The sequence below is a fragment of the Cibotium barometz genome, chromosome 23 (genome assembly GCF_041138505.1).
Source record: "Cibotium barometz isolate CiBa-2024 chromosome 23, ASM4113850v1, whole genome shotgun sequence".
Lineage (NCBI taxonomy): Eukaryota > Viridiplantae > Streptophyta > Polypodiopsida > Cyatheales > Cibotiaceae > Cibotium > Cibotium barometz.
The window spans coordinates 36,324,156-36,350,415 of record NC_141068.1 but is presented as its reverse complement, the minus strand read 5'-3'; the positions used below and the strand labels follow the sequence as shown (position 1 = coordinate 36,350,415).

The window sequence follows — 26,260 nt, the reverse complement described above, 5'->3', positions numbered from 1 at the left end:
ATGCATGTGACTTACCTGCATATGGCATAGTCTCTCCATGGGACAACTCAGAAGGCAAAATTTTTCTGGAAGTAGTCCTGTCACCATGAGATACATATCTTGCATGCATGTGACTCTCATGCCCTCCATGAGCACTGGCATACACAAATCTATCAGGCTTAGTGCCTTGTGGAGAGGATGCATGACGAGAGGTGACAGTCACCTCTTCCTTTTGCATAAAAGATTTCAGCCTCTGGGATGCGGGATCTCCATGCTTTAAACGAGGTGGATTTCTGAATTTCAGCTCTCCGTCATCCCCCTCTTTGATATCACCTTTGCGAAGGAGATAGGCAAGTGCCAACTCCCTTGGTTTCTTGCCCACTTCACGAGCCATTGATTCAAAGGTTACATCAACCATAGCATCAGCCTTCCTGGCTTCAATAGCACTTTGAAGATGAGGATCTTCATGCAAAAACTTCAATTCTTGCTCTTGAGCCTGCAAAAGTTTTCTCATATGTTCCATTTCAGCCCTCATAGCATCAGGGTCTTGTTCAAGCATAACTGTCTTTCCTGGAGACAGTTGACCTTTGGATTCACTATCCATAACCCTTTCAAGGGGCTTGTGTCTACCTCGCAGGGCATCAGACCCACGAGAAGCACTAGAGGGACCCCTCGAATTTGGTACTTCCAAAGGGTTGCCTTGGCTGTCCATTGTGTTCAAAGTTTGCTAAAAGCGGGATGTCCAGTACACAGGTTCGTTTCCCCACTAGGAAGAGGGAAACAACCGTGCTCTGATACCAATGAAACCGATCCCGTCAAGTGGGAAGGACTCCATTGGACACCCACACGCTTAATAGCACAACTTTAAAACCACAAATTTGAAATGGACAACTTTAAAATAACTTGAATTTAAATGAACAGAAATGGAAAGATGGACACCAGCACTGGGGCCGGAACGGGCCGACCCCCCCCTCAATATATATGATATATTTATTGGGAGTATTTAATGAATACAATGCTCCATGGGTTCTGAGAACCAGATAATGTCCATGTACATATGAAAACAGTACCAAACAAGTAGGCTCGGATTTCGATGAAGAAAACTCGAAGCAGAACGACCACTGGTGTGGTCCAATCGCTACGGTCCTGTGCTTTCACTGGACTCCGCGGAGAGCACCACACTGGTGTTCCGAGACCACGCACAGACAGGCGCTCTCGTACTAACGCCTGGCTCTCCCGATCTCAGCACCTTTGGACCGAGGTTCGCCCATATAGCTTGGACAACCCGGCACCGAACGGGTGTAGGCCGAGCGGGACGAATCTTTTACCAGATTTAAACATATAATACTTTACTCAAATCTGAAAATCACTTACTTGAATATGGTTGATAGAAAACCCATACTCGAAGTATGAAGAAGATGAAACCACCCTTGATGAAGAAGCAGTTGCCTCGTGGTGAACCACCAAGACAAGAGTCACTGCAAGAGATCACAGCCACCTGCTGTGAAAGAAGGAGAACCTGCTTGGTGGAGAAGCCTGGCTGTAGTGTGGAGAGAAGTTGGCCCACGTTTGCTGTAGCAGCACATACGTAGCAATGCCCTGTGAAGATGGCTGGCCCACGTCTGAGAGCAATAGCAGCCGTCTGAAGGAGTGGTAAGCGCAGCCTGTTCTGTAGATTTCAACAGTCGCCTGGGGAAGTAGGCACAGCAGTGCCTTGTGAAGATGCAGGTTCAGCAGTCGCCTGGGGTAGTAGGCGCAGCAGTGCCTTGTGAAGATGCAGGTTCAGCAGTCGCCTGGGGTAGCAGGCGCAGCCAGCACAACAGGGTCAGCCGCCTGTAGAGAGTCAGGCGCAGCCAGCAGAGATGGATAAAAGCATGCGCCTGGTTGCTGTAGGAGCAGAAGCACATATGGATTCAGCAGCAGCCGCCTGAGAGCATGCTTGGCTGCAGCCAGTCCACAATCGCCTCCAAGAAAGGAAACGCAGGTTGGTGAAATAAACGCCTGAAGGAAGCGATGGGTCCCCACGCTTGAGAGAGAGATTTCTTTTAATTAAAATTCAAGTGAAGTTAACCTTAGAGATACTTACGCATGCATGTGGGGGATTAGTGGGGGTTGGTGACCATGCCCACCCCCACACTCACTTAAAAGTGAGGCTCCCCACCTTGGCCCCAAAGTGGGTGCCCAAAGGGGGTGCCCACTTTTAAATAAGTGTGAATCCCCTAACCTTATAAAATAAAGGGGTTAGAATAAAATAACAATAAACAACATGTACCATATACTTACCACCTGTTCACATGCACTGAAACTTGTCAGAATACAGGGCAAACTTCACGACTCACTGGCAGGCGCCCCCGCTCAGTAAGTAACACGTCAAGCAGGCAAACACACAAATACATGTCATGCGAAAACAGTTTCAAACATGCAAAATATGTGTGCATGTGCAAAAAGTAACATGGACATATCTCCCGTTCATGGAACATGTACAAAATATCTGTCGGCACAAAACTGGCACGACATAAAACATAAAAACCTGGTCTTACTATGGAGTGACAGTCCCATAGGTAAGACACAGTTCCAGGCACGAGTTTCCCTAGGTGTGACAGTCCCATAGGTAAAACACGGCACGAATACTGGCTCTTCCATGGCGTGACAGTCCCATGGATCGAACACAGTCCAGGTCATACACGGGTGGCACTGATCTGGCTCCCGTCCATACGACACCATCCTGCTAACACACGGGTGGCACCAGTCTGGCTCCCGTCCATGTCAGCAAAATACTGGCCTCTTCACACGAGACACTGGCCTGGCCTCAAGTGAACGAGACGCAAAAAGTAGGAATGGACCAAATGGTCGGCCAATTGGTGACATCCCCCCGGGCTTCTAAAGAGTTGACCTCAACTTAAAAGCCTCAAGATATGCCTGCAACAATTGCGGATAATCTGCAAAGTAATCTTCATTTACCCATTTGGCATCAATAGGCAAGTAATTCTTAAACTTCACAAGGTATCTCCTGGAAAGCTTTCCTGCGGGTAACTTTCTCTCCTTGTGAAAAACAATCTGTTCTGGCTGGAGGATCTCCTCAAGCTCTTCAATTTCTGGCGGATCTTCTGTGACAGGCTCATCAGGATCTGGCCCCACATATTTCCGAAATAGACTCACATGAAAAGCATTGTGAATCTTCCAATGACTAGGTAGAGCAAGCCTGTAGGACACTTCATTGATTTTGTGAATCACCTTGAAAGGTCCATAATAGCGAGGAGAAAGCTTAGGATATGATCCTTCTCGTCCTGGCCTCTTCCGAAGCCTAGCCTTCTCAAATTTCAGCAATACCCAATCACCTTCTTTGACTTCCATGTCCCTTCTATGCTTGTCAGCAGCCATTTTATGCTTATCCTGAGATCTTGCAATGGCTGTCCGCACCTGACCAAAGGCAACATCCAAGTCACGAACATATTCATCAGCTGCAAAAATCTCATCCTTTGTACGAAGGATGGGTGGCAAGACCACTCTGCCATAAATAATCTCAAACGGAGCCTTTCCTGTGGAAGCATGGATTGTATTGTTGTAGGCAAACTCAACAAGTGGAAGATACTTCTCCCATGCACTCTTTTGATCTGCCACATAACACTTCAATAAATCCAACACAGCTGAATTTGCAGCTTCACTTTGGCCATCCGTTTGGGGATGATAAGCTGATGAAAACTCAAGCTTAGTACCCATATTATCAAACAAAGCCCTCCAAAATAGGCTTGTAGTCCTGGGATCTCTATCCCCAACAATGGATTTAGGCATACCATGATGCTTGAAAATATTAGCAAGAAAAAGCTTTACCATATGATCAGCTTTGATGGTTTTCTTGACGGGCAAGAAGTGAGCTTGCTTGCTAAACCTGTCCACAATAGTCCAAATAGCATCATTCCCATGCTGGGATCTAGGCAAATCCATAATAAAATCCATCGTGATACTTTCCCAAGGTTGCGAGGGAATAGGCAATGGCTGAAGCAAACCTGGAGGCTTTTGTCTATCAAATTTCACCTTTTGGCAAGTGATACATGCACGCACATAAGCCTCAATGTCTTTACGCATGCTTGGCCAAAAGAAGTACCTCTGAATCATGTGAGTAGTAGGCATAATATCTCTATGACCAGCATAAGGTGGAGCGTGACATTCGTCCATAACCTTTGGACGCAAATCCTTCACCACACATAGGCAATTATCCTTCATGAGATAACCCTCGTTGATAACATAAGAGGCATGTGAATGACCAGCCATCAAATCAGTCCATATATGGCAAAAATCAGCATCCAAATGATACAAATCTCTCATAGCAGATAGATCTCCATGAGAGGCCACTGAGACTGCAGCAATATAAGGCCTCCTAGATAGTGCATCGGCCACGACATTTTTCTTTCCTGGAGTATGCACAATCTGAAAATGAAACATGGAAAGAAAATTTGCCATTCTCATCTGCTTCTCTGAAAGCTTGGTTTGAGATAGAAAGTATCTCAAGCTTTGATGATCTGTCTTGACTACAAATTCAGCCCCAAGAAGGTAGTGTTTCCAAATCTTTAAGGCGTGAATTACAGCCAAGAGCTCTTTCTCATAGATATCCATATGAAGCTCAGCATCATGCAAACGACGGCTCTCGTATGCAACTGCATGCCCTTCTTGATTTAGGACAGCTCCTATGCAATCACCACAAGCATCACATTCAACCACGAATGACTTGTGCAAGTCAGGAACAATCAATACTGGACCACATATGATCGCATGCTTGAGCTGCAAGAAAGCATCCTGTTCCTTTGAAGTCCATTTGAAAACAGTTTTCTTCTTCGTGAGATCATGTAGAGGAGTGGCAATCATGGCGAAATGCCTTATGAAACGCCTGTAGTACGAACATAATCCCAGAAAACTACGTACTTGATGTACGTTTTGCAATTCGGGCCAATTCCGAATAGTCTCTATCTTTGCAGGATCCATTGTAACTCCATCCTTGGATACAATATGTCCCAGATAATGAATCTCTGAAAGGAAAAACTCACTTTTCTTGGCATTGACGAAAAGTTTATGCTTCCGCAACTCTTCGAACACTGTGACCAAATGAGTTCTGTGTTCCTGCTCATTCTTGGAGAAAACCAAGATATCATCAAAGAAGACTCCTGTAAACTTGCGATGGGGTCGGAATATCCTATCCATCATACGATTAAAAGTAGCAGGAGCATTGGTGAGACCAAAAGGCATTACCAAGAATTCATATAATCCGAAGGCTGTCCTGAATGCAGTCTTATGGACATCTTGTGGCACCACGCGTATCTGGTGATAACCACTCTTCAAATCAAGTCTGCTAAAGCAAGCTGAACCATCAAGCTTATCCAAGATATCATCAATACGTGGAATTGGGAATCTGTTCTTGATGGTAAGCTTGTTCAAAGCTCTATAGTCAACACACATACGGAATGATCCGTCCTTCTTTTGAACAAGAAGCACAGGAGAGCAGTAAGGTGAGGAACTGGGCTGAACCAAACCTTTCTCTAAAAGCTCGTTTACCTGCTTCATAATTTCTTCTTGTTGTGCAGCACTCACTCGGTATGCGGGTTTGTTAGGTGGAGAACTACCTGGCACAAGATCTATGCGGTGATCTTCGGGCCTTTGGGGAGGTAATTCACCTGGCAATGAGTCAGCAAAACAGTCTTTGAATGCATTAAGAAAATTCAGCCTATCATTAGACATAGCATCCACATTTTGATGATTTGGCACAAGACTATCACGCACAAAAACCAAGTACGCAGAAAGACTCTTTTTCATTGCTTTATTAATTTGGATGTGTGATACAACTGGGATGGAATCCCCTTCTTTGCCAGCATCAATAAAGTGCATGCGGCCTTTATGCATAAAAGAAATCATATTTGACTTGTAGTCTTTGCGGGGCTCAAGCCTATGATGCCACGGCTTGCCCAACAATACATCACATCCATTCAGAGGAGCAACTAAGAAATGCTCATTGTCAAGGTAGCCCTGTATATGAATACGCAACTTCCCAATCAAAGGGGTAACCTGCACCTCTTTGCCAATAAATGCAGCTTCGGCTTCAATCTGAGGTCCCATGCTTTCAACCTCAATTCCCAATGCAGCTGCCATTTGCATAGAGATGAAATTGTCAATTGCACAGTCATCAAACATGAATAATGCGGGCTGATCCTTGATTTGCCCCCAAGCCTTGCAAACCATACGCTCTTTTGCATCATGACCTGTATTACCTTGCACATCAGGAACTGCATGAACATTTGCTTTGGTGTACTTGTCCTCGTGCTTTGGTTTGCGATCTGGGCATTGCCGAAACATGTGGTCTTTGCTACCACAAGAAAAGCATTTTCCATCCTTAGCATATTGCTCTCTTTGCTCCGGGGTTAATCCAAATTTGTTCTTTCTTGGGCCCTGTTCTTTGGATGTGTTATTTTCAGCTTTACCACCCTTGTAAGGCTCCCGAAAGTTCTTTTTAGGTGGCTGTCCACCCTTTTGCTGATTTGGGGCAGCCTTGTCCTTTGCCTTGGAACCTCCTTGATCTTGCTTGATCTTGAGCACCAATTGCTCTGTAGCAAGGGCAGAAGCTGTGAGTTGTTGCAACGTATGTTTTGGGTGCAATTCAATACCCGATCTATATGCAGGTTGCAATCCAGAACGAAACTTCCTTTTTCTTTCCTCCTCTGAGATTAGCATGAAGGGAGTCACTTCCAGCAACACTTTCCAAAATTTGTTAACATACTGTTGCACACTCTCGTTATCTTTTTGTTCCAGCCTATCCCACTTTTGAGTGAGAGTTTGCTCTGCATTGGGTGGTAAGAACTGAGCATAAAATCTATCTTTGAATTCCTTCCAAGTAGAGATGGGATCCTTGGTGATCTTTTCGGTGATCCACCAATGGGCAGCAGTGCCTTTCAGAAACATGCTAGCATGGCGCACCTTTGACTTTTCTGTAAAGTCCTCATCGCTAAAAGCAATGTCGAACTATGCCACAAACGCTAACACCTTAGAAGCATCGTGTTCACCATGAAAGACATCAAATTTGACAGATTTATCACCTGCTTTGAATTCCTTGAGCTTCCTGGCATGAGGCTCATGGTCTACTCTTTTTCTTTTCCCCTTATCCAACGGGGTAGCCCTGTCTGCATGGGCTCCATGGGCCGTCATAGAAGCTTCATGGGGCACGGTGGGATGTGCTCCACGAACTCGAAGCTCAGATGCATGTGACTTACCTGCATATGGCATAGTCTCTCCATGGGACAACTCAGAAGGCAAAATTTTTCTGGAAGTAGTCCTGTCACCATGAGATACATATCTTGCATGCATGTGACTCTCATGCCCTCCATGAGCACTGGCATACACAAATCTATCAGGCTTAGTGCCTTGTGGAGAGGATGCATGACGAGAGGTGACAGTCACCTCTTCCTTTTGCATAAAAGATTTCAGCCTCTGGGATGCGGGATCTCCATGCTTTAAACGAGGTGGATTTCTGAATTTCAGCTCTCCGTCATCCCCCTCTTTGATATCACCTTTGCGAAGGAGATAGGCAAGTGCCAACTCCCTTGGTTTCTTGCCCACTTCACGAGCCATTGATTCAAAGGTTACATCAACCATAGCATCAGCCTTCCTGGCTTCAATAGCACTTTGAAGATGAGGATCTTCATGCAAAAACTTCAATTCTTGCTCTTGAGCCTGCAAAAGTTTTCTCATATGTTCCATTTCAGCCCTCATAGCATCAGGGTCTTGTTCAAGCATAACTGTCTTTCCTGGAGACAGTTGACCTTTGGATTCACTATCCATAACCCTTTCAAGGGGCTTGTGTCTACCTCGCAGGGCATCAGACCCACGAGAAGCACTAGAGGGACCCCTCGAATTTGGTACTTCCAAAGGGTTGCCTTGGCTGTCCATTGTGTTCAAAGTTTGCTAAAAGCGGGATGTCCAGTACACAGGTTCGTTTCCCCACTAGGAAGAGGGAAACAACCGTGCTCTGATACCAATGAAACCGATCCCGTCAAGTGGGAAGGACTCCATTGGACACCCACACGCTTAATAGCACAACTTTAAAACCACAAATTTGAAATGGACAACTTTAAAATAACTTGAATTTAAATGAACAGAAATGGAAAGATGGACACCAGCACTGGGGCCGGAACGGGCCGACCCCCCCCTCAATATATATGATATATTTATTGGGAGTATTTAATGAATACAATGCTCCATGGGTTCTGAGAACCAGATAATGTCCATGTACATATGAAAACAGTACCAAACAAGTAGGCTCGGATTTCGATGAAGAAAACTCGAAGCAGAACGACCACTGGTGTGGTCCAATCGCTACGGTCCTGTGCTTTCACTGGACTCCGCGGAGAGCACCACACTGGTGTTCCGAGACCACGCACAGACAGGCGCTCTCGTACTAACGCCTGGCTCTCCCGATCTCAGCACCTTTGGACCGAGGTTCGCCCATATAGCTTGGACAACCCGGCACCGAACGGGTGTAGGCCGAGCGGGACGAATCTTTTACCAGATTTAAACATATAATACTTTACTCAAATCTGAAAATCACTTACTTGAATATGGTTGATAGAAAACCCATACTCGAAGTATGAAGAAGATGAAACCACCCTTGATGAAGAAGCAGTTGCCTCGTGGTGAACCACCAAGACAAGAGTCACTGCAAGAGATCACAGCCACCTGCTGTGAAAGAAGGAGAACCTGCTTGGTGGAGAAGCCTGGCTGTAGTGTGGAGAGAAGTTGGCCCACGTTTGCTGTAGCAGCACATACGTAGCAATGCCCTGTGAAGATGGCTGGCCCACGTCTGAGAGCAATAGCAGCCGTCTGAAGGAGTGGTAAGCGCAGCCTGTTCTGTAGATTTCAACAGTCGCCTGGGGAAGTAGGCACAGCAGTGCCTTGTGAAGATGCAGGTTCAGCAGTCGCCTGGGGTAGTAGGCGCAGCAGTGCCTTGTGAAGATGCAGGTTCAGCAGTCGCCTGGGGTAGCAGGCGCAGCCAGCACAACAGGGTCAGCCGCCTGTAGAGAGTCAGGCGCAGCCAGCAGAGATGGATAAAAGCATGCGCCTGGTTGCTGTAGGAGCAGAAGCACATATGGATTCAGCAGCAGCCGCCTGAGAGCATGCTTGGCTGCAGCCAGTCCACAATCGCCTCCAAGAAAGGAAACGCAGGTTGGTGAAATAAACGCCTGAAGGAAGCGATGGGTCCCCACGCTTGAGAGAGAGATTTCTTTTAATTAAAATTCAAGTGAAGTTAACCTTAGAGATACTTACGCATGCATGTGGGGGATTAGTGGGGGTTGGTGACCATGCCCACCCCCACACTCACTTAAAAGTGAGGCTCCCCACCTTGGCCCCAAAGTGGGTGCCCAAAGGGGGTGCCCACTTTTAAATAAGTGTGAATCCCCTAACCTTATAAAATAAAGGGGTTAGAATAAAATAACAATAAACAACATGTACCATATACTTACCACCTGTTCACATGCACTGAAACTTGTCAGAATACAGGGCAAACTTCACGACTCACTGGCAGGCGCCCCCGCTCAGTAAGTAACACGTCAAGCAGGCAAACACACAAATACATGTCATGCGAAAACAGTTTCAAACATGCAAAATATGTGTGCATGTGCAAAAAGTAACATGGACATATCTCCCGTTCATGGAACATGTACAAAATATCTGTCGGCACAAAACTGGCACGACATAAAACATAAAAACCTGGTCTTACTATGGAGTGACAGTCCCATAGGTAAGACACAGTTCCAGGCACGAGTTTCCCTAGGTGTGACAGTCCCATAGGTAAAACACGGCACGAATACTGGCTCTTCCATGGCGTGACAGTCCCATGGATCGAACACAGTCCAGGTCATACACGGGTGGCACTGATCTGGCTCCCGTCCATACGACACCATCCTGCTAACACACGGGTGGCACCAGTCTGGCTCCCGTCCATGTCAGCAAAATACTGGCCTCTTCACACGAGACACTGGCCTGGCCTCAAGTGAACGAGACGCAAAAAGTAGGAATGGACCAAATGGTCGGCCAATTGGTGACATCACACCTGCATATTGTCCAGAGAAAAACACAGGGTCGTGACATACCCCCCTCTTGAAAAATAGCAAGCATCCTCGATTGCACTCAATGGCACAGTAAGGCATCTTATGATGCAAAGACTCCCCAAACGACAAAAGCAATGGCCCTCCAATGCATCTGGGTGATAAAACAATCATCCTGCACAATAGGCCATACTGTCACGCCAAAGTGACGAACAACTCTTGCTTGTTCCTTTAGAACCTACAGCAAAAGTCTAAAACCAAATGGAAACACGTTAACTGTGTTAGCCAAAAACAAAACCATGCATCATTCTACATATGACAAACATATGCATGACACATACATGCATTCGCAAACAATATGCTCCTCAAGATGCTCTACCTACTCCAAAGTAACAGTCTAAGGGCTGCTCGCAAGCCTTACGCCCATGGGCATCCCGCAGGACCCACGATTGATGGTACAACATGAGCATATGAAAGCAGTCAATGCATCCAAACACTACATCTACCAAGTACTTTCCCACATATGTCTCATGGCCATCCCGCAGGAGTTACACCCAATGGTGCATCCATGAACATAATAAAGCACTTGATGTATCATACCAACATACATGCAGCACATGACAATGCAGAGTATTTCCCAATGTATTCTCAGTGGTACCACGATCCAATGGCACCAGAATACAAAAATACCTCTACCTCAAAAAGTGTATGCATACATGCACAAATAGTATTCGATCCATATTTCCATGAACCAAACCAACTCTAGGACTGCTCGCAAGACTTATGCCCTCCATAGAGTTATCCATAGTTGCAGTTATAGTTCAAGGTGCGCGCGACTGTGAACCATACCCAACTTTACCATCTCATGTGACTAGTACACAATATCATAGAAGTCCCATAAGTAGATGTACTGTCAGCCTCAGTACCTTCGCGTGAATACAAAGATGTCACCAAGCGACTCCTAGATAACAACTGAGCCTGTCTGTAACAAGGGAGCGGAGGTGCTACCCCCCTCTTGAGCATCAGGCGCAATGCTCCAGACCTATGCTCTGCTGAACCTGAATGAGCCGTAACAAGAGTCGACTCCAACTCATAGGCATAAAGATAAAGCTGCAAATCTTGAGGTGAATCTGCTAAGTCACCCTCCTCCATCCACTTCGCATCCATCAGTGAACCTCCTCCATCCACTTCGTATCCATCAGTGAACAGCTCTTGAACTTCACAGGATAGCGACGGGAAACCTTACCCTGTACCTTTCTTTCCTTATGTACCAGTATATGCTTAGGAATAAGAACCTCGTCAAGTTCCTCCACTTCCGTCTGAGCCTCATCTGATACATCCTCAGGCACCCAAAACTTGCTTGCACTCCACCCAAGTGGTAAGCACAAGTCCTCGATAAAGCATAGTAGATCACCACTGCTAAACATAGAAAGAAACTGTCTTCCGAACCCATGAAGCCTCCGTGAAGATACCACCGGTGACAAACTGTCGAAAGCCATAGCCTTCAACGCATCTCCTGCACCATAACACTTCAACTGCTTCTTGTTCCTGGCCGACTACTTCTTGTTCTTGGTGTCTTTTCTCCTGAACTTCATCTTCAGCTCTTGCTCTTCACCTCATATAGGCAAAGACACAAAATCCTGCAATGTGTCCTGCACTTCCTTTTCACTTTCCTCATGTTGAAGCTTTTGATGTGACTCTCATGAGACAACCACGAGCTTGCCCCCTTAGGAAAGTTGGCGATTGTCCCGGCAACGGAACCTTGTAAACCGGCCTGACGGGCGGTGAAACAAACACTCGCACATAAAACACTTCAACGCCATTGAGGACCTAGAAAAGGAAAACAAACAAGGGGAGCTAGAGTGCTCCTGCAAACAGTACACGGACACCGATTGGCCCCAAAACGCAGCGGCGCCCGTTGCGGTATTTCTTTAATTGATTATAAGAGCTTTGATTACAATATAAGGCTGGGAACTCAGCCGTCACAATAGAACTCCTGAAGCCTGCAAAGAACCTGCATCATGGCTTCCAATCCACACGGCATCCCCAAACAAGTCTAGCCATTGTTCATATCAAAAGGCTCTCTCACATTGAGTCTGCATACAGAAGCTTTCTCCCATGATCAAGGCTGCCACAACCATCCATAGCCTCTCACACTATGAATAGCATCACACCCTGACACATCCAGTGCTTCTGCATCACAACACAGACTCCCAAACTGTCTCTCAAAAGAGAACTCGTATCACAGCACAGCATACCATACAGTTGACACACCTGTACAAACCCTCTCTACCTTCCAAGGGTACTATCCATCTCTGTCATGGATTCCCTGTCCCCTGCCCAATCAGTAGCAAGGCTGTACCAAACATGTGTCCAGTCCTGTACCTTCTGCCTGCATGTGACCTATCTCCTGGAGAAACCCAAAAACATGTTTCCTCGAGAAACCTACGACCTGTTTCCACATGAAACCCTTAGGCCTGTTTCCCTTTGAAACTTCTGTCCTGTTTCCATACATCTAGTTACCTGTTCCCTCATGAAACATCTGGCAACATAGAGATGCCCATAACTGTAGGTCCCACTGTTCCTTTCTAGCAGGAAGAAAACAATCTGCTCCATGAGCACGCAGCCATGCGAGCTTGCATCACTCCCATGCCAAGAAACATAACCAAATGACCTGCACTTGCAGCCAATAACCCAAGTACATAGCTGAATTTGCAGCCAAGCAAAAACAGCCCATAAACTGCCCTCAAAACAGTCCAAAACCTTGCCTTGTTTCCACCCTCCGAACTGCCAAACCCTTCCTCTCACAAAGGGCCAGAGAAACAGTCACAAGCCAGTGAAAAGAGAGACAAAGAGAAGAGAAAATAAACAGTAGCCGGCTGTCTCTACACAGTAACAGTCCACCGCCTTCCACTTGCTCCTCCTGCTGTCCACTGTCTTCCACGAGAAAGAGAAAAACAGAGAGAGAAACATGGGAAAAGCCTGCAGTCCAGCCCATCTGTTGGCAAGGGAAAGAGAGAGAGCACGCCCAGCTCTGTGCGCCTGCTGTCCTACAGCCGCCTGCAAGGGAAAGTCCCTGCTGACCAGTCCGCCTCCTCCTCCTGCAGCTGTACCTGCTCACAGATGCTGCAGCCTAACTGTGTATCCAAGAAGAGAACCAGCCAGTCACCTGTAGCCTCTGTATCTCCTGCCCCACCCTTCACACGAGCATGAGAGAGAGTTCAGCGTGCAGTTCTGTGCGCCCAGCCAAGCAGCCTGCTTTCCAACGAAAAAGCCAGCCCATGTATCTTCAGGCGACCAGCCCTCCTCAGCGAAAAAGCACACACTCAACAAGAGATAGGCGCCCCTTTTCTGCCCGCCAGCCCCTCTTCTTCAGAAAAGCACACACGTGGCCCCAAAATAGCATATGGGCCACTCAAAAGAGAACTCGTATCACAGCAGAGCATACCATACAGTTGACACACCTGTACAAACCCTCTCTACCTTCCAAGGGTACTATCCATCTCTGTCATGGATTCCCTGTCCCCTGCCCAATCAGTAGCAAGGCTGTACCAAACATGTGTCCAGTCCTGTACCTTCTGCCTGCATGTGACCTATCTCCTGGAGAAACCCAAAAACATGTTTCCTCGAGAACCCTACGACCTGTTTCCACATGAACTCTTAGGCCTGTTTCCCTTTGAAACTTCTGTCCTGTTTCCATACATCTAGTTACCTGTTCCCTCATGAAACATCTGGCAACATAGAGATGCCCATAATTGTAGGTCCCACTGTTCCTTTCTAGCAGGAAGAAAACAATCTGCTCCATGAGCACGCAGCCATGCGAGCTTGCATCACTCCCATGCCAAGAAACATAACCAAATGACCTGCACTTGCAGCCAATAACCCAAGTACATAGCTGAATTTGCAGCCAAGCAAAAACAGCCCATAAACTGCCCTCAAAACAGTCCAAAACCTTGCCTTGTTTCCACCCTCCAAACTGCCAAACCCTTCCTCTCACAAAGGGCCAGAGAAACAGTCACAAGCCAGTGAAAAGAGAGACAAAGAGAAGAGAAAATAAACAGTAGCCGGCAGTCTCTACACAGTAACAGTCCACCGCCTTCCACTTGCTCCTCCTGCTGTCCACTGTCTTCCACGAGAAAGAGAAAACAGAGAGAGAAACATGGGAAAAGCCTGCAGTCCAGCCCATCTGTTGGCAAGGGAAAGAGAGAGAGCACGCCCAGCTCTGTGCGCCTGCTGTCCTACAGCCGCCTGCAAGGGAAAGTCCCTGCTGACCAGTCCGCCTCCTTCTCCTGCAGCTGTACCTGCTCACAGATGCTGCAGCCTAACTGTGTATCCAAGAAGAGAACCAGCCAGTCACCTGTAGCCTCTGTATCTCCTGCCCCGCCCTTCACACGAGCATGAGAGAGAGTTCAGCGTGCAGTTCTGTGCGCCCAGCCAAGCAGCCTGCTTTCCAACGAAAAAGCCAGCCCATGTATCTTCAGGCGACCAGCCCTCCTCAGCGAAAAAGCACACACTCAACAAGAGATAGGCGCCCCTTTTCTGCCCGCCAGCCCCTCTTCTTCAGAAAAGCACACACGTGGCCCCAAAATAGCATATGGGCCACGTTTTCTTTCATAAAAGGCATTAAAAATGATTTTAAAGGTTTTTAAAACCTTTTAAGTTAAAATCTCTTTGCCCCCCTTCACACTTGGGGTTTTCCACACATGGGCTTCCATTTTCACTCCCACCTGATGCCATTCACACTGTCCACCATGTCCCCGTGCACACCTGCATATTGTCCAGAGAAAAACACAGGGTCTTGACACTGGCCCCACAGCAGCTTCAGTGGTGGCTAGAGCAGCGGGCCTGCCTTCGGTCAGAGTTTTGGTTCCTGACATCTCCTCCCTTCCAAAGGTCATTCAGTTACCTAGGTTGGGGGGGGGGGGGGGGGGGGATGGATCGGTCAGAGAGTGGAGTTTTCGGGGCTCCCGAACCAGTGTTTTATATGTAGGCAGGTCGGCCACGTGGCCAAAGCCTGCCCTCGCAGGAGACCCCGACCTTCACCGCAGCAGCAGACCTCCGATGGCCCGTCCACCACAGATGTGGCTCGGCAGGCAGCCTCCGAGACACCTGCTCAGCCCACAGAGACTTTTGATTGGCAGCCTGGACAGGGGCGCCATAGAGGGAGACAGCCACAACAGCATGCCTCGAGACCGACGCAGCAGCAGACACAGCCTCAGCATCATTGGGTTCCAGTGAGGAACAGCTTTGCTCCCCTCCAGGAGAAGACCCCAGCGCAGACTGAGGATCAGGAGATGCTAGCGCCCCCCCCTCCACCTCCACCTCCACCTCCACCTCCACCTCCACCCCCCCCTCCCCCGTCCCCCCCTCCCGCCTCGCTTCCACCCTCGCCTCCTCACGTTCCCGCTCCCGCATTTTCAGTGTCTCCTTCCCCACCCCCTTCTCCCCCCCCCTCCTCCCCCTCCGCTCGCCTCAGCCCCCCGGGAGGCACTGGCAGTGCCCTGGCGCTCACCTGCAGTCCGGCGGGTACTGAGCACCAACCTTGCTCGTGTACCGCAGAGGAGACCTACCATGCCGATTCGTGCTTCATGGATATCCTCTATCCGCAGTCGGCTGAGTAGTCTCGACACTAGACAGCGCTCGAAAGCTTTCGACTACTCCTTTACACGCCTATTTGGAGCGGAGGGCCCCCATGAGCCAGCACCTATGAGAGTTCATGTGGTGATACTTCCAGCCCGAGGGGAGGAGGCACTTGATTCAGCGGTGGCCTTCTCCTTCCCTCTTTGCGGCACTAGCGACCGGGAGTGGACTCTGGATCTTGCTATTAGTATTTTGCAGACACAGGCAGTTGAGTTTTCTCACCATGTGAGCGATTTGGAGATTACAGACATGGTAGGCCGACTCTGGGAGTTGGCACATTTCTTTGATACCTGGAGTGCGGATGCCTCTAGGAATCGACACTTGGTGGTTCGCATAGTGGCAGACTTAGCGCGAGACCCTGGCTATGTATGCATACATGAGGATTCTTTCTCCGAGCGGGAGGCAGTCGCTATGGGACACAGTCCCACTGGCGCTTGGTCCAAGACTCTTGCAGCACACCGGGTGGGCAAATTCGTAGTCGCTCGGATGGGGATTACTCTCCATCCAAGCCGCTTGCGAAGGCCCGCCGTATGGTTGAGACAGCCTCCACCTCAGCAGGTCATCCATGAGGATCATCTCATGGAATGTACAGGGCCTTGGCAGCGCACACTATGTAGGTTATCGTGGTTGCTTGAGGCAGGAGCTTCAGAGATGCCTAGTTGGGGGCAGTATTGATATTTTGATGATGTAAGAGCACCATTTGAGTGAGATTCGGAGATATGGTTCGGTGATGCCTGGTAGATGGGACAATTTTTGGTCTGCAGGTTTTGGCCCCTTGGGAGGGCAGGGAGGAGTATGTATGGTCATTGCGGATGCATGGCGGCAGGCCATTGTGAATCGCGGGGTCATTGTGCCTGGTAGAGCGCAGTATGTTATTCTGAGGATGCACGATGAGCACATTGGTGTGCTCAATGTCTATGCGCCCAATCATGCTAGTGCCAGAGCAGAATTGTGGACGCTTGTTACAGATGCATTGCCCGAGGCCGCACATTGGTGTGTTGGGGGAGACTTGAACATGCTTGAGGACCCGGCCGATAGCGTGGGAGGCAGTCATGTTACAGTGCACGGCACGGAGCTTGCAGCCTGGGAGCGATTTTGTATGACACTGCGGATCACTGATGCATGGCAGCATGAGGCTTTCTCCCGTTCTCAGGACAGTCTTAGTTTTTCTCGGTCGGATCGCCGGCAGGGAGGGACTAATTTATCACGGATTGATCGCTTCTATGTGGGTGACAGGGTCGGGGAGCGTGGTGGCTCCGTTGGCATTCTAGAAAGAAACCTCTTTCTCAGACCATGCGCCAGTTATTTTGACTCTTGAGGAGAGGACACGCGAGACTAGCTTGCAGTTGAGGATCCCAGAGAGGATACTTACAGACCCCAGTCTTTTTGAGGACATTGAGAGGATATGGCAGGATAGCCAGAGCTCTGACCTGGATGCAGCAGGCCAGTGTGCCCAGGGGCTCATCGAGCTCAGCTCTTTTTTGCACGCTACAGCCTTGACACGGCTAGGAGAGACACGAGAGCTGGAGCGTCGCTTGAGACGTAGCCTTGCTTCGCTCCAGCGCCTTCAGGAGCAGCAACCCACATGTGAGTGGGTGGCGTCCCAGCTGAGCCAGGCACGTCAGGAGGTTCGAGAGAGTCAGAGGAGCAGAGACACGAGTTTTACTATCATCGCCAGGCCTCTCAGTGGACTCAGCTTGGTGATAGAGTGATTGGGGAGTTTTTTGAGATCACTGGACCCTGCCATGCTCGAGCAAGAGTACGCCAGCTTAGGAGGCAGGACGGATCCTTAGCCAGTGAGCCCGAGGAGATTAGAGCTATTGCCACTGAGTTCTACAGAGACCTGCTTTCAGCGGAGCCAGCCACGGAGACACGTGATGCTTGCAGACAGACTGTGTGGACCCATGTACAGAGGAGGGTCACAGATCGTATGCGCACAGCTTTGGGTGCGCCCCTTTCAGAGGATGAGCTTGTTGAGGCTTTGAGGGCCCTCCCGCGTCATAGTTGCCCTGGGGAGGACGGTTTGACGCCTGCCTTTTTTATGCGCTATTGGGACCTTTTGGGGCTAGGCCTCCTTAGGGGTTTTTAGCATGTTTTGGACACAAGGGTGATGCCACAGAGTTTTTTAGAGGGCTTGATCTTTCTTATCCCCAAGGGGGAGGGAGTGTCGGATGATATTCGGCAGTGGAGGCCTATTACGATCCTCAATACTGTTTACAAGGTCCTAGCCAAGGCCTTGAGTTTGAGGATCCAGCCCTTCCTTGGGGATCTGATTCATGCTACCCAGACAGGCTTTGTCAAGGAGCGCAGTATCCTTGACAACATCTTCACCTTCTGGGAGGCGACAGCCCGAGCTAGGTTTCTCGGCGAGGACTTGGTCGTTATGCTTCTGGATTTTGAGAAGGCATACGATAGAGTCGATTGGGGTTTTCTGGAGGGCACTATCTTTCGCCTAGGTTTTGAGCCAGATTGGATTCGAGGAGTGGCGGCTCTATATTCCATAGCTCATAGCCAGGTGTTGAAAATCAGTCAGTCAGGGATGCCCTCTCGCTCCGTTCCTTTTTCTTTTCTTTGTAGAGGCTATGAGCATGTATCTGACAGCAGAGGAGGTTGGCTTGAGAGGACTCGAGCTTCCAGTCTGGGGTGAGGACTTGCTTGATTCTGAGTTTGTTGATGACACGGGATTGTTTTTGCATGGCAAGGAGGCCAATCTACAGAGGGCAGAGGAGTCTCTACAGGTTTTTGGTGTGGCTTCGGGAGCATTGATCAATTGGCGCAAGACAGTGGCTTTTTGAATCAGTAGCGCTCCCGCTCTGGCATGGAGCCAGACCCGGGTTTTAGATGGATTCCTCCTGGCACAGCAGTGCGGTATTTGGGATGCCAGATTGGACTTGATTTGTCCCCTGAGCAGCAGATCGCCTTGCTTGTTCTGAGCATTCGGAAGAAGCTTCTATATTGGAGTACAGCTCGGCTTTCCTTGGCTGGGAGGTGACAAATCAGGTGCGTTTAGCGACTATGTGGTATATCATGTCTTGCTGGATTTTCTCGAGCTTTTGCATCAGCCAGGTACAAAGGCTGATCAGGAACTTTCTTTGGTCAGGGTGGGATGGTCAGCCGGCCCAAGCAAAGGTTGCTTGGGCAGTTATTACTCTTCCGCTGGCCCAGGGGGGCTTGGGCATTATAGATCCAGCTGATCAGAGTAGAGCCTTGTTGGGGAAGCTTATTGTTCGGGGGCTGCTTCCAGGCGCTGAGCCTTGGAAGGAGTTTCTTTTTCAGCGGCTGCAGGCTAGAGCTCCCCCAACAGGGGGCACTTGGGCACCAGAAATACGGTGGATCTTCATAGAGATGAGGAGGTCAGGCCTCAGTAGAGGATGGGAGGACAGATTTGCCTTGAGCATCCTGCGAGCTTGGGAGTTGCTGAGACCGGGGCTTTCTCAGAGACCTCCCACTTGTGATGAGGAGCGGGCCAGACAGCCGCTCATCTGGAGCCCCGCGGTACGCACAGAGCAGGGTCATATGCTGGGTTCTTGGCCTTGTCTAGCCTGGGGACCATTGGCGGCAAGTCCAGCACGCAGTTTTGGAGATTGGCAAGCCTTTTGCAGTCTCCCGGAGGAGATCCAGGTGGAGAGGTTGAGTCACTTCAGAGGGGGGCTGATTATGAGGGATGACATTCAGGAGGCACTCACTGAGGAGTGGTTCACGCCTGTCGAGCCAGCGGCCCCACGGTGGATGGGAGCCTTTACACAGTTGGAGATCCTGATTGCTGTCAGAGCTTGCACTGAGGATGGTAGATGCCTCTACTATGAGATACAGGATGAGGGCAGTCTTCAGAGAGTGGAGGCGGAGTCGCCCTTGGTTGCGGAGTGCATCTTTCAGAGGATACGGGTAGTGGCCGCCGCTTCTCGGAAGTGGCATATTGATCTAGACCTTGCAGATGTGGACTCTGATTGGCGCATATGGGCATATGCTGCGCGCCCCTTGGCTTGGCTCCAGTGGGACCCTGGCGAGTACGAGTGGCATGATCCTTATGCGTCCCCCGAGGCCACAGAGATCACCTTTTTCCAGTACACTGTTCGGTTGGGGAGGCATATTTTGACTGCGTGGAGGATGGTCTCTCCAGCTGCATCGGAGCATTGGCGGCTACTACAGGGACTCTCACAGGAGTTCCTGGAGGATTTTTGGACCAGGCTCTGGGCTAGCAGACAGGCACGCAGGATCTCGGCTTTCCAGTGGCTGGTTGTCCACAGGGGCTATGCAGTTGGCACCTGGCTTGTCTACAGTGGCCTTCCGCCGGCCTGCGTCCGATGCGGCCACCCATTGGAGACACAGCGACATTGCCTATGGGACTGCCCACAGGCACAACAGATTTGGTTGAGGATTCTGCGTATTTTGTCCCCCCTCTCTCCAGAGGGAATGTATACGTGGGGAGCCGCTGCTTGGTCGACTTCGTCAGGGATGGCTATGGGATATGAGACAAAACAGGCCAGCCAGGCCATTAGATTCATTGGGGGCCATCCTCGCCTTGTTCCTTCACCAGATTTCTCGACAGTCGACTGGACACAGGAGAGGGATTTACGATGGGAGCTCCTCAGCAGCCTCTTCGTATGGTTCACCTAGAGAGCACCAGTAGAGACTATTCGGGCTATCTGGCAGGAGTTGATTCACACCCTGCGAGGACAGTATGACCGCATCCGGGGCGACTCGGATCGAGTGATCTTGCGACGCCAGGCTTTCCACACCACTTGGCGCAGCGGCCCTTTCTATACTCTACATGCGGGAAACCCCCGCTGGCAGTACAGGCCACCTGTTTGGATTCCCCCCCCTCCTATTGTATGATATAGCCTCTCAGTTTATTTGTACTTTTCTGCACCGAGGGAGAGTCTCCCTAGCTGCCTTGATTGGTCTCTGCTCTGCCTTCTTATGAGCAGGAGAGGGTTTGTAGTCCATTGGGCTTTTTTATAACTAATGAAAGGATCTTTTCATGGAAAAAAAAAAAAGACTCTTGAAGCTTGCCAAATAATCCACATGCTAGCTGTTTGGCAGCTTGTGTAGACGAGTAAAAAAGAACAACCACATCCCCTTCCCCCTCTTCTTTTTCTTCCCCTTTCTTGATTTTCTGCCTTATCCTTATCTTTTGATGACATTGTATAGAAAATGTCAGGCATTGTTTTGTAAAGGGAAATTCAAGTCAAGAGCTTACCTTAGCCTTGCCAAAGCATGTGTCATTGGGTCTTGCCTTCAAGCTGCTAATGATTTGACTCTGGTGGAAGAAAAATAATATTTTTATGATTTTCTTTCATTACTGTATTAAGTTTTTTGTTTTTTCTGTGGGGGAGTGCTAATGGTGCTGTTTCTACACTGCAGGTTGGCATGTCCATAGATCCTAAACTCTTCATCTCAAAATTTCCCATCATTCTTGGAGCATTAAGCTTGTTACTTGTAGGCAAAACTTTCCTGGTGGCTTCAGTAGGCCGAGTTTTTGGGCTTTCTACTGTGGCTGCTGTTAGAGCTGGGCTCTTACTTGCTCCAGGTGGTGAATTTGCATTTGTGGCTTTTGGCGAAGCAGTGAATCAGGTAGGTTTTCTTGTTTGCAATTATTTTACTTCATTCAAGCATCTTGTCTGATATTTGCAAAAAATTGGTTACTTGGCCATAGAAGAGAGTTAACATAGTGTATCAAATCAACAAGGTGGAGAGAGCAAATCTACTCCATGATAGTCCAAGGTATGAAGTTAGGGCTTGCTCTCAGGCTTCACGCGGGTTCATGCGGTGGTTCATCCACCGGTGTGATACATGGGTCAATCAAGTAGGAGGGTGTCTTCTGGATTCAGGATAGGCAAGACACTATAGCCTAGGCTGATCAGACCTAAGCTGGAAGACTTCTTGTTAGTTAGTATCCTGCTCTTGTTCAGTCTACTGAGATCGGCTACAGAGATTTTATGCAATTACAAGACCCAGGTAGACAATTTATAAAGATACAGCAGTGTGTTAAAGATACTGGAGTTTTGAAGAATGATTGAGACAATTGTAATGCTATTATATGCATTCTGTATTTTAATCAGTAGGATATACAATTGTTCCTCTAAAGATCGGAGTCAAGAGCTCAATGAGCTAAAATTATACTGCTAGAGATGGTTTTACAATTGCCATCTATCATTGGACCTGCTGAACTTGTGAGGCTTCGTCTTCCTTGTTGATGAACAGAACTTGACGTGTTCACACTCACTGTTTGGCTGAACCCGCTTCTTTGCGTTTCAAAAGTTAATGACTATTGTTTGACCTGCATTGGGGTTCAATCACCCATTGCACTTCTGGTTTGAGCCGTTCGCCAACTCCAGCAATGTGACGTGGTTTCCAGCCATCCCCCTTCAGCTGGTGTATTGCTTTGGAATCAAGCCTGGAATAATTTCTCTGCCTCAGTTAGGAGTCTGTTCACCGTGCTTAGCATGAGCTATCTATATGCCAGGGCTCTCCACAACCGTAAAACCATGATTTTTTTGAATAAAATAGAAAAATAAGGTGTATGGAAGCTTTCCAAATGTGACACTTCATTATGAGCTATAGCATATGAAGCACAGGGGTTGATGGTAAAGTATGAAATTAAGAAACACGAGAAATATTCGTTGATGCTTACAAAAGATCACAATTGGTCTAGTACTGTGGTAATATGCCAATAAGTACAACTACAATACACAGACTCAACTACTGTCAATTGCATCTGAAGCCTTTCAGGGAAAGAGGAAATCAGCATCACAATAGCAGCACAAAGCAATTTAGCAATGAGAGCTTGTTTGAGTAGAACATGATCCTTTCAATGATATCAGCCACCTCATCGATATGCAACTTTAATGCAAGTCTAGATGCGTAGGTTTGAGTCATCGTGTGGTCCTGTAGTCATTTTATTCTTTTGGATAGGGATAAAATCAAGTGAGAAGGAAGGTTTGGCAGGCAAATGCATAAAAAAGTCTAGCTAATACTAGAGCCAAGATCTTCCAGCCATAAGCCAAAATAGGTTTTGCAATCCTTTCTAATCCCTTGCTCTTCCAGTATGCAGTTTCACAATGTCAAAGTGAACCAACTGATTCATAAGGCTTGTGTATATAGGATAGATCTGGTGATGGCTGGTTTAGTGGTTGGGATCCTCAAGAAGTGCCTCTGTTTATCGACTCCATGCCTTGGGACATGTGATTGGTGTATGGGAAGGCTGCTCGGCAAGGAATCTATGACGGTTGTTGAAAATATCACTCAAGAGTCAAGAGTAGGCCGATCATGTTCTCCACGTCCTTCCTTGAGAGGACTCTCTTCTTCCAACAAAACAAAACCTCTGTTGTGTTCTCTTGGCATTATTGGCCAAGTGAAACTCATGGCTGATTGCAGTGAGCTTGACTAGTTTTGCATTCTTCATCATGGTTCATGCTACTTTAGGGGAACAATCTTGTTGATGATGTGGTTTTTGACTTGATTCTATGAGGAGAGGATTTTAGGGAAGCCTTATGGATGGACTGTGTGAGGTAAATTTTTATTGAGTCGCATAAAGAGACGAGACTTGTAGACCTGTACACTTCCAGCTTATTTTAATGACGTTTTGCAGTGTATGCATGCCATAGAAACCTCTAGAAGCATATGCATTATAATTGGTTTTGTGTACCGAAGGAAATGGAAAACCGTGGTCCTATAGTTTGTAAGATTTATACCTTAATGGACGTTGTTTCCACTTGTTTGTATGCAGAGGATTATGACTTCGAGCATGTCTTCTTTACTGTTTCTAGTTGTGGGTTTGTCCATGGCTCTCACACCTTGGCTAGGAGCCCTTGGCCAATTCATATCTTCCCGGTTTGAGCAACAGGATGTACGCAGCTTGCTTCCAGCTGAAACTGAGGTAAGGAAATGATGCTCTTATGTTCAATATGAATTCTCTCTCTAGTCTACATGTACTAAACTGATGTGACGGTAGCCGCTTGTTCATGCAGACTGATGACCTGCAAGATCACATCATAATTTGCGGGTTTGGCCGTGTAGGACAGGTAAGAAATTGTGCGAAAGAGTAACTGAGATCAACATTGAGACATTCTATTTCTCAAAATGCTCTCTTACATTCGCATGCCTTTTTTTACAGATTATTGCCCAGCTTTTGTCAGACCGTTTGATACCTTTTGTAGCTCTAGATGTTAGGAGGTAAGTTAATATTATTTTGATAAAATTTTCATCCTCAGGGTGTGGGATCTTGTCTTTTGAAAGACCATGTTACTCTACCTGGGAGGGTTTGGTTTTTTGAGTCTGCTAGTTTGAATTTTCAGTGAACGTGTCAGTGCTGGTCGGGCACTTGATCTTCCTGTATACTTTGGAGATGCAGGCAGTAAGGAGGTACGCCGTTGGAAAATCTCTTTGTTTAGTTGAAATATTTGCTACTGAGATTTTAGTTGTCCTCTGCCACCTCAGGTGCTGCACAAAGTTGGTGCAGAGAGAGCATCGTGTGCAGTAATCACCCTTGATACCCCAGGTGCAAATTACCGCACGGTATGGGCTCTTAGTAAGCATTTTCCAAATGTGAAGACATTCGTTCGTGCACATGATGTCGAGCATGGAATCAACCTAGAGAAAGCAGGGGCTACAGCTGTATGTTTGGAACACCTTAATTTCAGAGCTTTATATGCTCCAATAGGGTTTTGTTTCTTTGTTAACACTACCACTTTTTGTTCTTTTAGGTTGTACCCGAAACATTAGAGCCTAGCTTGCAGTTAGCAGCAGCAGTTTTGGCCCAGGTAAGTACCCCTATCACATAAAATACAGTTAAGGTTGGGTTGGGACGATGCATTACAAGGTAGGAACAGCTGTGATGCGTTAACAGCTTCCTATTGGAGAGTTGGTTATTAATTGCAGAAAATCTTGGTTATAAGTGCATGGTTGTGCGCATACCTAAGTGGAGCCACATTATGTGGTTCTGGTTCCAGGCTAGCCCGTGACACGGATATAAGACTGCTGCAACCCTGGGTGTTTACCAGCCATGGTATGGGATGTGACTGGTATTCATCCATGGGCACGTTGGTCTTTGGACAGGAGGCCTCATACCGTAGTGTATACGAATTATCTGTCACTCTCTTATGATGGGGTGTGGTCCAGAGAAGTTGAGATCATGGTTTGGGTTAGTGAGTCCTTCACCTTCTTTCCATGCATCTGCATTTGGTGCTTTGGATGCAGGTTGATGACGGTAGGTTGCACGAGGTTTGGGTGAGTGAGTCTGTCACCTGCTTTCCATGCATCTGCATTTGGTGCTTTGGATGCAGGTTGATCACGGTAGGTTACATGAGGCAGCCTCAGTCAGCCATGCTATCCTTACTGCAGCCAAGTCTTTTCCTTAGACCGACAGGTCTATTAAGATGCCCCTAGAAGGCACCACACCACAAAATAATGATGTTTCTGTACTGCAGATTTAAAACCGTGTCATAAAAATAACAGCAGATGCAATCTGTGAAGGAAACACACACGGTTGTTTGTCATTGTGCCCTACAATAATTATAGACTTGAATGCTTTTCATAGGTTAAACTCCCGGCATCAGAGATAGCAGCGACTGTTGATGAATTTAGATCCAGGCACTTGTCTGAGCTTACAGAGGTAAAGAGCTTGCAAATGGAAGCTTTGCACTATTAACTTATTGTTTGAGCTGCATTTGTGTGCAGGTCGGTTGGGAAAGGGGGTTACTTAGTTTATGATGAATTAATATGTTGTAACTTTTGGCAGCTATCCGAGATAAGTGGAACATCGCTGGGGTATGGATTCTCACGCATCATGGGTAAACCAAAACTGCAAATTGCACCTTCTGTGAAAGGAAAGCCAGATGATGATGAAGCTGGTGAGGCACAGCAAGAGGCCTTAGTGGTTCCATAAAAGTGAGTTGCAAAATAAGGGCAATTTAGGCCCCCTTGAATCGATTGCAGTATAATGCCATTACTCAAGGCACAGCCAAGTAGGAGGCAATAAGTGAATTGTTCTTGAAGATACCAAGGCCTTGAAATCAAACTAGTGGATGGCTTATTTACACAGACGGTCCTTGGAACCGGGAATAACACAGGTGTGGCATATCAGTGCATGCAATTGATGTTATAGAAGGTCAAAGAGTTCCCTCTTTGTTGTACAGTTTGTACCTACACATATTATTTGAAGGGTGTGGGGGGACCACTTACACCCAATCAATGAAGGGAAAGGTCAGGAAACTGGATGAAATCCATTCAAATACCTTGTTCTTCAGTTAAACAAATATCTGATTACTTAATAACATATCAGTGGCTTTGGTTCCGGAGACACGTTCTTGTCAATCAATTGTAATTGCTGTGAATGTACAGGTATGTGTCCTCTAGACTGACCGATTGTCGTCTCGTAAGTGTCACGTAACTACAATGGGTTTGTCACTCAACTCAATGCTCGAAAAAAATATTTTTTTCAACCCTTTAAACTAAGGGCAATGCTTAGGCTTAACCAAGATTTTGATACTAGAAATCATACAAATGCTGGGATTTATAACTAAATGTACAAATTTCATCCCTTAAAATTAAAGGCA

The 26,260-nt window shown here is 47.6% G+C and overlaps 1 protein-coding gene across 3 annotated transcripts in view; it reads left to right on the top strand.

Moving 5' to 3' along the window:
• LOC147625897 (K(+) efflux antiporter 2, chloroplastic-like) overlaps positions 1-25,998 on the top strand; it is a 103,813-nt gene extending 77,815 nt beyond the window's left edge. For 2 of the 3 annotated variants that reach the window (XM_086817445.1, XM_086817444.1), the window contains 9 exons: positions 21,069-21,278; positions 23,434-23,583; positions 23,675-23,728; positions 23,821-23,879; positions 24,002-24,068; positions 24,144-24,320; positions 24,410-24,466; positions 25,243-25,317; positions 25,444-25,998. In XM_086817445.1, the coding sequence (XP_086673571.1) occupies positions 21,069-21,278; positions 23,434-23,583; positions 23,675-23,728; positions 23,821-23,879; positions 24,002-24,068; positions 24,144-24,320; positions 24,410-24,466; positions 25,243-25,317; positions 25,444-25,590 (996 nt within the window). In that variant the 3' untranslated portion in view covers positions 25,591-25,998. Of the gene's footprint in view, positions 1-21,068; positions 21,279-23,433; positions 23,584-23,658; positions 23,729-23,820; positions 23,880-24,001; positions 24,069-24,143; positions 24,321-24,409; positions 24,467-25,242; positions 25,318-25,443 lie in introns of all 3 variants that reach the window. The other variant, XR_015268737.1, reaches the window with a different exon arrangement.
• The last annotated feature ends 262 nt before the right edge of the window (positions 25,999-26,260 follow it).